Below are 14,354 nucleotides of genomic sequence, written 5' to 3'. Positions count from 1 at the left end.
TCTGAGGACTCAGCACCTCTGAAAATCAGACCACAAGCAAGGCCAAGAACCCAGGAGTCCAGAATCCCAAACCCTAGATCCCCATTCACAGCACCAATACCACCATGACCCCGGAGAGAGAATATTATTCAATGCAGGTTCCGTAAAACAGCTCACACCCCATTTATTATTTAAAATATTTTGTTACAAAAGGAAAAAAAGAAAACATACAATGCAGTATAAAAGATTGACAACGTCATCAAGTTTATTACACAATTTCCAACCTATCAGAAAGAGACAAAAATCAAATCACCGAGAACTGGGGGAGGGGAATTGGGGCGTTGCTTTTTATTTTTATCATCCCCCCTCCCCCAACTATTCTGAAATAAACTAAAAATTTGTGTCATTACGTAAAAAAACAGAACACTCTCCTGTCAAAGGGTTTTCTGGTATTTTACACTTCTTTTTAATGTCACCTCACTTTAAGTTTCCGGTTTTTTTTTTCATTTTCTTTTTAAAAAGACATCCAGAGCTGGCCTTTGCTCACTGATCACTGTTCTTATGGAGGTGTCACTTCACTTCACCAGCCTCCAGGCAGGTTGTGCACTCTCGTCCCCTGCCACCCTCACGGATGTGCCCAACTGGAGACCCCTGCTGGGGGGATAGTGCCCAGGTTTTGCCCAGCTGTGTCCACAACTTGCCAGGAGGGCCACACTGAATGGCATGAAATGCAACAGGTGGTTGCTGTCCTCAGTCTTACATAAAGGTGCAGGCTCTGGAGACTACAGGTCCAAGCATACAATATGTTATAGCTTGAGCTAAGTGACTGGAGAACTGCATGCTGGGATGTGTAGTCTCCACAGGCTGCCGCTCAGATAGGCACAGTCTTGCAACACATGCAGGCTGCTCTCTGGCCACCTGTCCCCTACAGCATCCTTTGCTCAAGGGAAAATGGCTCCTTCCACACCACCTATCCTACCAGCCTTCGAGAATCACCAGCTGAAGGCTGTGGTGGAAATGGTGGTTATGTTTCCCCCTGGCCCTTCAGGCATCACACTGTCGGGCACAATCAGCCCCATGTGCTGGAACAGACACCAAGACTACTTAGCTAGATGCAGACCAACTCTCAGCTGCCCCAAACCCTTTGCTCACCGTCGCGCACCACAGAGCAATAGCGAGCAGCGGTGCTGTCTAAAGAAACCCCCCACGCAGCGCTTGACTGGGAGCTCCTATTCCTAGAGCGTTTATGAAGAGGCGGGAGTCTCCAGCAGAGTTCTCCATCCCTGGAATCAATGCACCTCCAACCACGCAAAAAGGTTAAGCAGCTCGCCAGGTTACCAGTGGTTGGGCTCATCCAGCCAGCCCCCAGCCCACCCCATCTCCATCCACCAATATCACAACACTCAAGTCTCTGCCCATGCTGCTTCCTCTAAAACAAGGAAGGCAGCCTCTCTGGGAGGAGGCTGGCTCTGGAGAAACAGGTGGCTAGGGCTTGCGGTAGGGAAAAACGTGAACTGGAACAGTTATTGCATGAGATCAGCATGGAGAGCCAGAGGTGTTGAGTCCAGCCGAGAGGGGCCACCTCTGTTCCGGACAAGCCCCCTAGAGGAGCCGTGGCAGAATGCAGAGGATTCAGAGGCGCCTACAGGAACGGCAACTGGGAGCAGAAAGAGGTGATGGGAAGTAGCAGCCAGCCTGCACTCCATGAGGTGGGGGGAAGAGGAAATGCTGTTATCTAAGCTGCGTATAATGGGCCAGCCAAGCCAGGCCTGGAACTGGCTGGGAGAAGGGATCGCACTCCTCAGGAGAGCTCCCCCACACAGGACAAGAAGACAGTGCACCATGGAAGGACATGAATACTGGCCCCAGTGAGCCAAGCAGGCCAGGCGCCAGACACCATGCAGGGATATCTGCGCCCCCACCTCCAACCCTCCCCAGCACACACGAGGGTGATGGATTCCCTTCCAGCTGTCCCCGGAAGGGCCACGGAGAGGAAGGAGCTCACAAGCTTCCATGGAAAAGCACCATTTCTCTTTGGGTCCAAGTATCCGTGGACTGGAGCACGCCCTGCTCACAGTGGCCCCGACGCTATCCCTCCCTAACTCCACGTCTTCCAGCATTTCCCCAGGAAGCAGCAGCAGCGAGTGTCGGTCCCGAGGCCACCGTGTGCCAGCTGGAGTCCCGCAGGCGACGTGGCTTTCCCTGGGTGCCTGGAAGGAGCTGGGGGCAGTGGGGAGGAGAGGGGTGGAGCGGCCTCCGTCCTTCAGTCCTGATCGAGGTGAGGAGATACAAGTCCATTAAAAACACTTACTGCCAACCAAACTCCTGGAAGGGACAGAACAAGACAACAGGTCACAGTCTCCCTGCTCCACTGACCAGGCAACTGAGTCGCTGCTGAGGCCAACTGCTCAGCAAGGATCTGCCTGGGGCCCAGTCAGCCTCCCCCACTGGAGGCAAAGGCCCCCCACAGACCTGCCTTTTAACATTTGTCTTCCTGCAAGTTTGGTGCTGACAGGATCAAAGTACAGGATTCACAGCCTTGGAGAGGGAAGTCCTCCACCCCCAGGACAGGCTCCATCAGATGAGGTGCCTTGTCCCTGCCCCGGTGGCCACGTCTAGGGGCAAGGCAGGCACTCTATCTCCACGGCCCCATTCTGGCCTCGGCTGAACAGCGGGGAACGCCAAGGAGGACAATTCATATCTAACAGAACGTGGACTCTCCAGCGAGGACACTTGTGCACTAGGAACTGGACTGAGATCAGCCAAACTTGCACAGGTCAAATCGCCAGAAGGTCATGGCCAACCCAGGCTGGATTGGAACCGGTGACCTAGAGGGGAGTTATTTCACCTGGAATATTTAATGACACCTAAAGTACATTCTTGGCTGATCCAGAATAAATCCTGCAAGCCACACAGGTTCTGTTGAGAGGGAACTTGCCCCAGGCAGTTCTCTACACCAAAGGACATGCTAAAGACCGGGTTACACTGGGTATTTCTAGAACGTCTTTCAGCCGAGGATCTGAGTGCTTCACAAGGGTAATGGGTTAAGCCAGAAGCATGTGACAGGTAGGCAAATACTACTGCCATGGGGGGGGGGGGCAGGGGGGACTGAAGCACAGAAAAGGGAAGTAACTTGCCAAAGTTCACTGTCAATCAGTGGCAAAGAGAGCTGGGCTTCATTCCTAACTCCCCCTTTCTTTGATTTAACCACCAGGCCCCCTTCATGCCTTGACAATGCTCACACTGGAAACATTTTGGGGTGGGGGATGAACATTTAAAAGCATAAAGCAATCGTGGGTTTGAAACCCAGGGCTCCCCAAGAGACCAATGGTTTGATCTGGGTAAGAAACACACAGCAGCTGGCCCAGTCGCAGTGGGGGGCCTCTCGGTCTTACCCTGGTACAAATCAGTAGTGTGTCGGGTGTGGCAGTGCTCAGAGGTGAAGACACTCCAGCAGTAGGCAGATTATTTAAGAGGCACCAGCCCATTGCCAAATAAAATCCTCAAAGCAGCACAAAACGCAGAGCACTCTCCCCGCAACAGACTAAGGACACCACCATCCTATGTCTCAGAGGCAGCCCAGCCGGTGCACTGAGACCCGCAGGGAGAACTTTCCCACACAGCAGGAACGGGACCAAAACACCATGGCCTCTCGGGAGGATACTGGAGGCTGGTCTGTAGTTCTAATGCCGCCCACCTCAGTACAGCTAGAGGTAGGGGAGGCAGCAGAAATCCTGGCATTAGTCCAGGATGGGGAGAGCTCCCATGGGATGTTATGTTTGCAGGGTTGATGCTTTGTAATTTCTGAGTCAGCTGGTTCCTTAGTGGCAGCCTCTCTCTGAGGGGAGCAGGGGCAGCGTACGGGTCATGCTGCCGGGCTATAGTCAAGACCTTCAAAGGCAAATCTAGTGGGTAACGGTTTTTAATTCTTTAGGACCGAGTGCTGTACAAAAGCCCCGACGCAAAGCAGGAGAGGCTGTACACGTGGGTGACACAGGGGAAACTGTGCCGTGCCCCCCCCCCATTCGCCCCACCCACCAAGTGATTCTGAAATAGTAGGAGTGACAAACCTGTTGTGGATTGAAAGGTACACATGGCCTGAAGCTGGCAGCCCTGACCCATCAGCCCTAATTTAAAAGGTTGCATGGCCCTCTCCAGTAGAGCTATAATAGAACCAGAGACCTATAGGGTTAGAAGGGACCACAAGGGTCTAGTTCCAGTCTGACCCCCTGCCAAGATGCAGGATTTGTTGTGTCTAAGCCATCCAAGACAGGTGGCTGCCCAGCCTCTTTTTGAAAACCTCCAGTGAAGGAGCTTCCACAACCTCCCTAGACACGTCTGTTCCACTGTCCTCCTGTTTTTAGAATTAGGAAGCAGATTTAATCTAAATCTGCAGTGCCGTAGCTTGAAGCCATTGCCTCTTGTCCTGCCCTCTGTAGCAAGAAAGAACAACTTTTCTTCATCTCTTTTATGGCAGCTTTTCAAGTATTTGAAGACCACTATCATGTCCCCCAACTATTGGGCGGGGGGACATGCTATTGACATTTATAGCCTAAAAATCCAAGAAGCTTTCGTAGTCTGCCCAGCTACCACCACGTGGGCAAAGCCACTTCTCCCCAGCCAAGCCACCCACCAACAGCAGAGCTCAATGCCCCTTGGCTCTGAAGATGGTTAACAGGAAGTGAGGACACTGCAGGGTGCTGTAACCAGCCAGTGAAGGACTCTGGCAGGCTAACCCCAGAAGGGAATTCCATAGCTGGAGGATACCTGACCAAGGAAAGCCCTGTCCCTCACACTGCCCGCATTGAACCTAGAAAGGAGGACAGAGTGCAAAGGGCAAGGAGCTCGCTCTCTGCTGTTCGGTGTGGGCAGTGTAGGTTCACAGCCTGCTACAAATCAATCAAGTGAAGACACTGAAAGGAGAGGAATGGGGCTGGAAGTGACTCTGCTGATGCATGTGAATGAGTAGCAGCACCAAGCTGGTTGCAGTTTCAATGGAAAACCACTAATGAGGGACTTCAGTGCTGGTTATTCAGCAGCCATCAGAGGAGATTAGGGGATATTCCCTTCTCTTCTCCCCTAGGGCTTTCCCTCTTGGAACACCCGTTGCGGGCAATGAAAGATCATTTGTTGCTTGAGATCCAGAGGGTGGCCACTGACTGTAGTTACCATGTTAGCCACGGACAGTCAACTGCTAAAAGCCAGGAGAAATGGACTGCATAACGTCCAGTCTGCATCCCTAGGAGGTTGCTATGTCCCTCTAGGGGAAAGGGTGCTCCATCGGCAGCAGGTAGATGGCCCCGCAGCACGAAGAGGATAGAAGGAGCAGGGCCTCGGGCCAGCTCACCTTTCTCAGTGGTGCCGGTCCCTTTCTCTGTCCCTGTCCCGATGTCTCTCATGCTCCCGGTTCCTTTCTTGGAAATAATCCTCGTGCCGATCCTCATTATGGAGCGGGTCCCGGTGCCTCCTGCTGCTCTCACGGGACCGACTGGGCGACCTCTCCCGAGACCGGTGTCTTTTTCTGGAAGACAAGGCCAGGCGCTGAGCATCTCCCAAGCCGTGCTCCCCTCCAGATCTTCAGATAAAGGGGCTGCTGCCTCCCACTCAGGTCTTCCCCAAAGGATAGTGAGCTATGCCTGCCCCCCAAATCTCCACCAGAGGCCCAAGATGAGAGCAAGGAGTTCTCCCCTTCTACTCTGGTTGGCAAGGATTTACCTGGAGGAGCTGCTGCTGGCACCCATGCTGTAGGACTTGGCTTCAATCCCATGAAGACAATCCTTGAGGGAGGAGATGAGGACGCGGCACCGCTCGTCGTTGGCTACGCGAGACTGTTTGATAACGGCGATGGCCGTAAGCAGGGTCTCTATGGCATCACTGTAATCCCCTGCAGGAGATGAGGAGAGGGGTGAGGAAAAGGACCGGGCAGGGAATGGAGGATGACAGGTGTCAGGGGGACGCTGTTACCTGCGCTGGCTCCGGACACTGCTTTGGAAATGGCACTGCTGGAAATCGCTCGGTTCCTGTTCATGATCTCCTCAAACTCGGCTTCGCTCACTGGGGGAAGCAGTGGGCCCAAATCTCGACTGCACAGAACAGAGCATGCGCCTGTTAGCTGGGCACAGGGAGAAAGCTCCCACCCCTGGGGACTGACCCGACAGGTGCTGAGGGTCAATGCCCACCTGGCAGAGCTCCCCAGGGGCACCAACCAGGGCGCATCCCAGGCTCACTGCCCACTTGGCAGAGGTTCCCCAGGACACCAACCTGGCACCCCATAGCAACAGCTTTTGCCCTCTTGGGGTCCAGTAGACCCAGATCTCCTGCCCCCACAATCCCAGCCCGTCCTTTCCAAATGCAGCAGAGGCTGCAGCTGCTCTCACCTGCTGTGGTTATATGCTGCAGAGGTCTTATAGGTGTCCAGCGGGGGGGCCAGTGCTGCATTTGGCGGGGGGAAGAAGGCAGGGTTGAGGTGCAGGGCAGGAGGGACTGCCCCTGGAGGTGGCACAGCCAGGTGGGGGGGCAGTCGAGGGGGAGGGGGCATTAGATGCTGGTAGTGGATTCCTGGCGGGGGAGGTGGCACTCCAAAGCTGGAGGAGAGAGGTGGCGGGGGAGGCATCGGGGGAGGGGGCAGGGCCATGAGGGGCATGGCGGCAGGGGGGCGGTTAAAGAAAGACAGCACAGAAGGGGGCTTCTCCACACGAGGGGGCGGCACGGCATTCTCCGTCGGCGTGGCTCGGCCATCCATCGTATCCCAGGAGTCCCGAGAGTGAGCCCTCGGCGGCACCCCTGTTAGCCAGCAGAGAAGAGGAATGGCCTGTGAGCATGGGGGTGACTTCACCCATAGGAAAGCCACCTGAAGGGAGCCAGCTGGTGCAGCAGCCCCCACAAGCCTGGGGAGGGGGGAAGGAGGTGGGGGATGGAATGACCCAGTGACTGAGGGAGGGACATATCGTCCCCTCGACCCTGCACCAGCCCCTATCACCTCCCCGCCTCGAGATCGGGGCACCCATCTCCCATGGCCACACGCCTGATTTCAGCAGAGTCTGAGGTGCCAAGAGAAAGATCCAGCCAGCCAAACGTAGCCTCCACTTCCACGGGCCTCAGCCAGTGCGTGATTGCTCTCCACCAAGACATCAGGAAAGCTTCCAAGGCAGTGCCCCAGTGAAGAACACAAGGGATGGAAGTTGCAAAGCAAACTGATTACCCGGGCAGAAGCCAAAAGCCCTGACAAATGGCAGGAGGCTGCAGCAGAGAGGTCACCGGGCACCGCGTGAGTCAGAGCGTGCCTGTTTGTTGGTTAATACAGCTGGTTTGGGCCTGCACAGAGGCAGAGACTGAAATCCTGCCAATACTTTAAGTGAGCCTGACCCAGAGAGCCTGCAATCCCCTAGGGGAGTGGATTATAAGGTGAACAAACTTAGAGGGACATAGCTTGGATCCAAAACTCCCATGGCTACCAAGTACTGGAGAGCAAGTAACCAGATGCTGACCATGAAGGAGTCTGAGGGGGTTAGATCTGCAGCAGACATGCAGATGTTGCTCATCTGCAGCCATGGGAACAAGCCAAGGAATTACTACTGCAAGGAAACTTTCCCTTCTCTAGCCCCTTTCAGCCCAGAATCAAAGGGCTGGAGACACACTGAGGCCTTGCCTGCCCTGGTGAGTGGTCCTGTAACAGCCACTGGTGCAAACCCCCTAGTGTCCATGGTAAACTGCTATGAGCTGGCCTGGTTTCATCCAGGTAGAAGCTCCATTAATGCCAGGTGTTGGTCGGCTCCATCAGGATGAGCACAGCTACACCAATGGCTATAGCCAGGGCAATTCTCCAGTGCAGACAAAGCCACAGCCTCACAACAGCCCTGTGAGGTAAGGGACAGAACACAGGAACCTCTCACCTACCACTGAAATGCAGCCACCTCCATGGCAGAAGGTGGCAGCGGTCTGACAGTGCAGAGCACTTCCTTTTGACAATTCAGGATGGGCAATGGAAAATTTGGTGTTCCACTGCAGCTGCCTGGGGCACGTGAAGGCTGCAGGACAGTCGCCCAGTTGGAATTTGTCCAGGGCACTGGGGGCAGTAATTCTCCTCTTATGAAACGTGCCATGTGATCGACAATGGCCACAGGTGACCAGTTTCACCATGTGTGTCCCTGGAAAGATGGCACCTCCAGCTGCACAGCGCCCCCTAGCTGGGCGGGGCTGGGATGTTGGGCCATCAGACTGAGGAAAAAGGCCATTGTACAAGGCCCATGGTGAGGCCCCAGCTGGATTACTGCGTCCAGTGTTGGGCACCTTACCTCCGCAGGGATGTACAAATTCTGGAGAAGGTCCAGAGAAGAGCTACTAATAGATATGGAGGGTCTTAGCTATGATGATAGGCTGAAGAGCTTAAGCCCATTCAGTTTGGAGAGGAGGAGGAGGAGGAGGCTACGAGGGATCTTCGCAGTCTATGAGCACCTAAAATGGGATCATAAAGACTCGGGTCAGGATCTGGTCAGACTCGGCAGCAACAGGAAAAACACGCAGAGACTCCTGGGAATTCAGCCCCCACCCCAGGGTTTTGGTTGGTTCAGGCTGCTGAAGCTCTGCTCAGGATCTCTAGGGCCCAATGGGAGTCTCCCCTTCCTCATGCACCCTGCGCCCCACCCTGGTGGCGGGCCTGTCCCACTTACGTTTCCGAGCCTGTGCCTCAAACTGTGACAGGTTCTGCCGGGTGGCCAGTCTCACCTCCACCTTATCCCCATTGAGGATCTTGCCAGGCAGCAGCTCCAGGAGCTTGTGGACTGAGTTCTCGGAGGCAACTACCACCTCTGCATACCTGGGGGGAGCCAGAGACAAGCAAATGATGGCAGGCCAGTACCCCATCACATCAAGGGACCAAGCCCGCCCGCCCTCCTCCCCCGACCACAATCTGTGGGGACAACCCAACAAGCAACCATGGGTGCTTCAATCTACACCTCTCCCCATGGCCCAGGCAGCATAGAGAGCAGCAATTCACACCTCTCACTATGGACATCCGTCTGCAGCTGAACCCAGCCCACCACCACAGGGTAACCGGCATTCCTATGTTCCTCCCATCAGCTCCCCACCACCTCTTCACTACCTCATCCTCTGTGCTTTGGCACACTAGCTCCATTCACACAAGCATCTTTCAAGCCTCCACACAGCTCCACAAGAAGGCTGACACCTTGCTGACACCTTGCCCACGGGGAACAGGCCGACGATCATGGTGACAAACCCATTGGAGAAAAGGTCCACGGTCTCCCGCAACAGTGTTCACTCTTTGGACTGGCCCAGTGCCAGAAGGCCTTGGGTCCCCCTCCAGAGCTCTCACCCTTTAGATTGCCCATTGGCTCGGTTCTCCGCAAATTTCAGCTCCACCACATCGTAGACCCCCACGGAGCGAATAATCTGGATCAGCTGCTGGTCAGTTGTCCACTGATTGAGAACAGGTGGAAGAGGACAGCGTTAGCAGCTGAGGCCCTATGGCAGGATCTCTGGCCCACACACCCTTGTTCCAGGACTAGCATTATCTATCATTCACCACCACCAAGGCCCACCCTGCTCAATCTCCCCCTAGGATCTTTAGCGTAGGCTCCAGTTTCTGATGCCACAAATGCTTTCAGCAGGAAGACGATACAGCCCAGCCTAGTAACCCTCTGTCTGGGAGACACCAATCCCCAGGGAGGCAGCTGTAAATGACAGTCGTAAGATCTGAGAAAGGGCATCATGGAGAGCTGTGGTGATTGAAGGGCTGTGCGTACAGAGTTTGAGCAGTAAGGTAAGATTCCCCCCCGTGCCACTCCACCAACAGGTCTGGAGCAAGAAGGATCACAGGGGTTGTGGGGCCAGAGCTCAGTCTCCAGGCCCATTCAGTCCTTGGCTTCTCTCAGGGACTACCAACAAAAGGGACAATAAGTCCCAACCGTGTCAGTGGCTTGTGTGGTGGGGACATCTGTTCTTCAGAGAGCCACCACCTCATGTCATATAAGCCAGCCCACAGCCACAAGAGCACATAAGTTGGCCCAGAGCCATCACCCTCCCACTGCACTGCTCTGAAGTGTTAAAGGCTCCATATCCCAGTCCCATGCAGACCACACCATGAGATCACCATTGGCCACAGGTGGTCCAGGTCTCTGTTCTACCACACCTCACTAACTGTTTGATCGCATGGCCCTTGCAAGCCCAGGATGGGGCACTGGTTCAGTATTGACACAAAGGGAAGAGAGCCCCCTATATCACACCCTTTTCTACAGAACATGGGTTTCCTTAGAGGATCCCCATCCACGTACAGACCAAGCTTGATTTCACTTCACTTGACAGCTACGACTGCAGCCCAGGCTGCAAGCACTGAAGACACCGCATCTGTCCCCAGTAAGTGGAGGACAGTCATACTAGGCCATGTGCTTCCAGCAGGCATCAGTGACCTAACTCACCCAGGAGAAGCTGCCCACATACACGGCAGCCCGTTTGTTGCGCAGGCCGCTGTAGGTGTACAGGATGGCAGGCGATTTGCTGTTTGACTTGGGGGACTGCTCCTGGCGGATCTCGGTCGGTGCCTCCGAGCTGCTGGTGCGGCTTTCGGGTGGCTGCGAGCTTGCTGCTAGCACGTCGTCGTACAGATCCATCTGGTCGGCATTACTGAATTCGGAGTCCTAGGACACACAAGATATCAGTGAGCATTTCTGTGACAAGCCCACGGGGCCAGTTTACCAGCTCGGCAACAATCAATCACTAGCCAGTCATGTCAAGGGAGAGGCTCCAGCAGGCTGGAGGTTTGCCCTGCCCAGTGCTTCTGATCTGCTGGTAAACAGCCTGTGCGCCCAAGAGATTAAACACTAAGCACAAAACAATCCTGAGGAGGAATCATTCTTTCCTGCCCAGACTGAGTTTCATTAGAACACCCACTCTCAGAAGCCAATGGGAAGGAACGCTACTGGGCTGAGAAGTACCATGTAACAGGGACACTCCTGGTTCTTCAGCCTCTCTGTGTCTTCCACATCCTAAATCTGAATTACCACCTTGGGTATAACATTTTTCCTGCCTGATTCAGACTGTAAGTGGCTTGGGCAAGGACTCGTTTCTCTACGTGCCTGCAAAGCTCCTGCCATAAATTTCAGATGAAGGAGTTCAATGACAGAGAGGATTTTTCTCATTGCCACCAACACTCTCTGAGAACCTCAAATCCAGATTGGTCTCACTAGCCCCACCTCCTCTGACGTGGAACAGAGACCACGATTCTGCCAACACAGGAGGCACAGTGGAATGTGGCTCTATCTCCTGTAGCTGTGTGGGCTCTGCAGCCTCATGGGAATAGTGTGTGTGTCAGTGTGCAGATGTGACTCATTCGGAGTCACAAAAAGGACAATGGTGTAGGACAGGAAGTGAAGAACACTGCATCCAAATGCAACTATGAGGAGAACTTCCAAACGCAGAATGGAATCTGGCTAGGGCTCCTCTTCTGATCACGAGTGGCCAAGACCTCTGTTTTACAACTGATCCCAGAGGCACAGCACCCCCGGGTATACTTTTGGGGCACTGATTCAGCACTCAGAGGAAAGAGCATTGCCTTCTGCAGCATGTGGGCTTTCCTCTGTGATCTCCTGGCCAGGCTTAACTTAGGAGACCTGAACCCGAGGTGGCAAGAGGCTTTTGAGGAAGCAGTGCATTCAATTTCCTCCTATCGCTCTTTTTAGACCATAAAGCATTAGAGCCCTTAGCTTATTTTACACCAGTTACTGTTACAATAAATGCTATGGTCCTTTCAAAACTCTTATAAAGCTGTTTGCTTTATTGACACCCCACAGCAGCAAGTGCCACAGGTTAACTATGCATTAGCAGCCATTTCATATGCTTGAAGTTAATTATCTTAATTCATCAAGTGCACACTTGTTCTTGTACTGAGACAATATAAGCAGGAGTGTAAATCCAGGATAGGCCAGAGGCATGAGATCAAGAGGACAATTCCTTTGAGAAAGAGAGCCATTTAAAAGCTATTACACACATCTAAGGGCCTGCTCCTGCTCCCAATGAAATCAAGGATAAAATGGCCAATGGGTTCAGTTGGGCGGGATCTGACTTGATGCATCATTTCTACGCTAAAGTTCCTGAAGTCCAGGAAGGTACATGCCTTAGTCCAGGGGATGAAACAGATCACCCCTAGTGCCTGGACCAGTCCATCTCTCCAGGGAGGGGTGACCATCCTCCTGCCTTGGAACACTAATCCTACATTCCTATAAAAGTCTCCACAGGGGGACCTTTCTGGATACTTGGTCTAAAACTGCCCTCTTTCAATCTCCTTCCATTCGTCCTAGCTAGACCTTCTACCACTCCGTAAGTCATCTTCAGATCCATGGCTCCCCGCAAACGGTTCTGCCTCCCCATAGTCATCGCTTAGCCAAGCCACAAATATTTTTTACAACTCAATCTCCCCAGCTCCTGGGCATTTCTCCTGCCCTTTTCTGAACCCCTCCTCCCCCAATATATTGCCACCTTTTCGATAACAAAGTGCCCAGAACTGAATTTTGTAGCTGGCATCCCACCACTGAAGTTGTACAGAGATTGCCTCCCTGCTTTGTAATGGGCTGTGTCTGTAAATGCAGTGCTGCAACCGCTGCTGGAATACTGTGTCCAGTTCTGGTGCCCACAGTTCAAGAAGGACGTTGATAAATTGGAGATGCTTCAGAGAAGAGCCACGAGAACGTTTAAAGGATTAGAAAGCATGCCTTACAGTGACAGACACAAGGAGCTCAATCTGTTTAGCTTGGCCAAGAGACTGTTAAGGGATGACTTGATCAGAGTCTATAAGTATCTACATCAGGAATGATGACTGGCAAGTAATCGAGATTCAGCCCTAGAAAGGACTTTGAATGCAATCCACTGCTTGGATCATGAGTACTCCCACTATTAACCAGGTAATCTTGGGTCACGCAAGGAGACTGCTGATCCATTGCTGTCGCAAACTGGTCTGGCAAGCTCCACATTTGATAAGAAGAGTATTGACATGAGGAACAAATATTTAATAATGGGCTCTTCAGTCTAGCAGAGAAAGGCAGAACATGATCCACTGGCTGGAAGCTGAATCTAGATAAATTCAGACTAGAAATAAGCCATAGATTTTTAATAGAGTAATTAACCATTGGAACAATTTACCAAGGGTTGTGGTGGATTCTCCATCACTGAAGATTTTAAAATCAAGATTGGATGTTTTCCTGAAAGATCAGCTCTAGGAATTATTTTGGAGAAGTTATCTGGCCTGTGTTGTACATCTGGTCAGACTAGATCACCACAATGGTCCTTTCTGGCCTTCGAATCTCTGAATCAATATCCAGAACCCCACATTTGCTACAATTCCTCAGTTGTGGAATCCACCACAGAACGCGTTTTCTCCCCCGACACAGAAATCCCCTTCCTTTGCATTTATCTGTGTCCAGCTGCCCTTTTACACTGCCTGTGTCTCCCCATCCAAGTCAAAATGCCTGCCCTCCAACCAGTCAATTATTAGCATACTTTGTAAAGCGGGGACTCAAGTCCCTTTTCTTTTTGGCTACTGTTGTGATTACAGGAGGATTGCAGCTAGCATCCCAAAGCGTAGCCTATCTTCTAAAGCCAGCCTCTTCCTTTCTTTAGCTTTCAGTCACATAGGGGGAGATATTCATAGGTACAACTGGTGTTAGGTGCCTAACATTGGCAGTCAATGGGAATTAGATGCCCACTTTTGAAAACCTCCTCCATGGGTTTTCCTCTTTAGTTTCTGCTTACAAATGTGTTGCTCTTTTCTATTAACCACCCCCCAACCCCCCGTTAATTTAATTTAACCAGGTGCTACTGTGTGCCACACAAACCCGTTAATGGAATGCTAAGGTGGCCTGGTTGTACTTTCAACATCTGCCAGACGACCAGAGCCAGGCCAAACGTGGTATTTCTAAGGTAAAAAGCAATCAGAAAACCCTGACCTTTAGAAAGGCACACCAAAGAGCAGGGGCTCAATGAAAGAAAACACCTCTGCAGATCAAACATCCTAAGGTCATCTCTGTGCCACTGCTCATGCCCCTCACAACAAAGTCCAAGCACAGGGCTGCAGGCTGGTTCTCAAATGCAGCATCTGGCAGGCAATTCTCTTCTACAACCTCAGACACACAAGTTTCAGAGTAGCTGCCGTGTTAGTCTGTATCCGCAAAAAGAACGTGTAGCATTTTGTCATTTGTTTTCATTGCCATCAAAGTTCAGTGTGTCATTATTGACTTAGATCTACCTATGTTGTATGCAGTGCTGTTATAGCCATGTTGGTCCCAGGATATTAGACACACAAAGCGGGAGAGGTAATATCTTTTATTGGCCCAACTTCTGTTGGTGAGAGAGACAAGCTTTCTAGCTCA

At 52.5% G+C, this 14,354-nt stretch overlaps 1 protein-coding gene across 5 annotated transcripts in view; it reads right to left on the bottom strand.

Moving 5' to 3' along the window:
- Window positions 1-226: 226 nt before the first annotated feature.
- Window positions 227-14,354, bottom strand: part of CPSF7 (cleavage and polyadenylation specific factor 7) — a 26,975-nt gene continuing 12,847 nt past the window's right edge. For 4 of the 5 annotated variants that reach the window (XM_045012795.1, XM_045012797.1, XM_045012798.1 and 1 more), the window contains exons 3-10: window positions 10,413-10,631; window positions 9,311-9,414; window positions 8,649-8,794; window positions 6,357-6,762; window positions 5,944-6,062; window positions 5,695-5,863; window positions 5,327-5,500; window positions 227-2,304 (exon numbers count right to left, since the gene is read on the bottom strand). In XM_045012795.1, coding sequence (XP_044868730.1) covers window positions 5,332-5,500; window positions 5,695-5,863; window positions 5,944-6,062; window positions 6,357-6,762; window positions 8,649-8,794; window positions 9,311-9,414; window positions 10,413-10,631 — 1,332 coding nt within the window. In that variant the 3' untranslated portion in view covers window positions 227-2,304; window positions 5,327-5,331. The remainder of the gene's footprint in view (window positions 2,305-5,326; window positions 5,501-5,694; window positions 5,864-5,943; window positions 6,063-6,356; window positions 6,763-8,648; window positions 8,795-9,310; window positions 9,415-10,412; window positions 10,632-14,354) is intronic. The other variant, XM_045012796.1, reaches the window with a different exon arrangement.

The sequence above is a fragment of the Mauremys mutica genome, chromosome 4 (assembly GCF_020497125.1).
Source record: "Mauremys mutica isolate MM-2020 ecotype Southern chromosome 4, ASM2049712v1, whole genome shotgun sequence".
NCBI classification, from domain to species: Eukaryota; Metazoa; Chordata; order Testudines; family Geoemydidae; genus Mauremys; species Mauremys mutica.
This window is presented reverse-complemented; position numbering and strand designations above follow the sequence as displayed.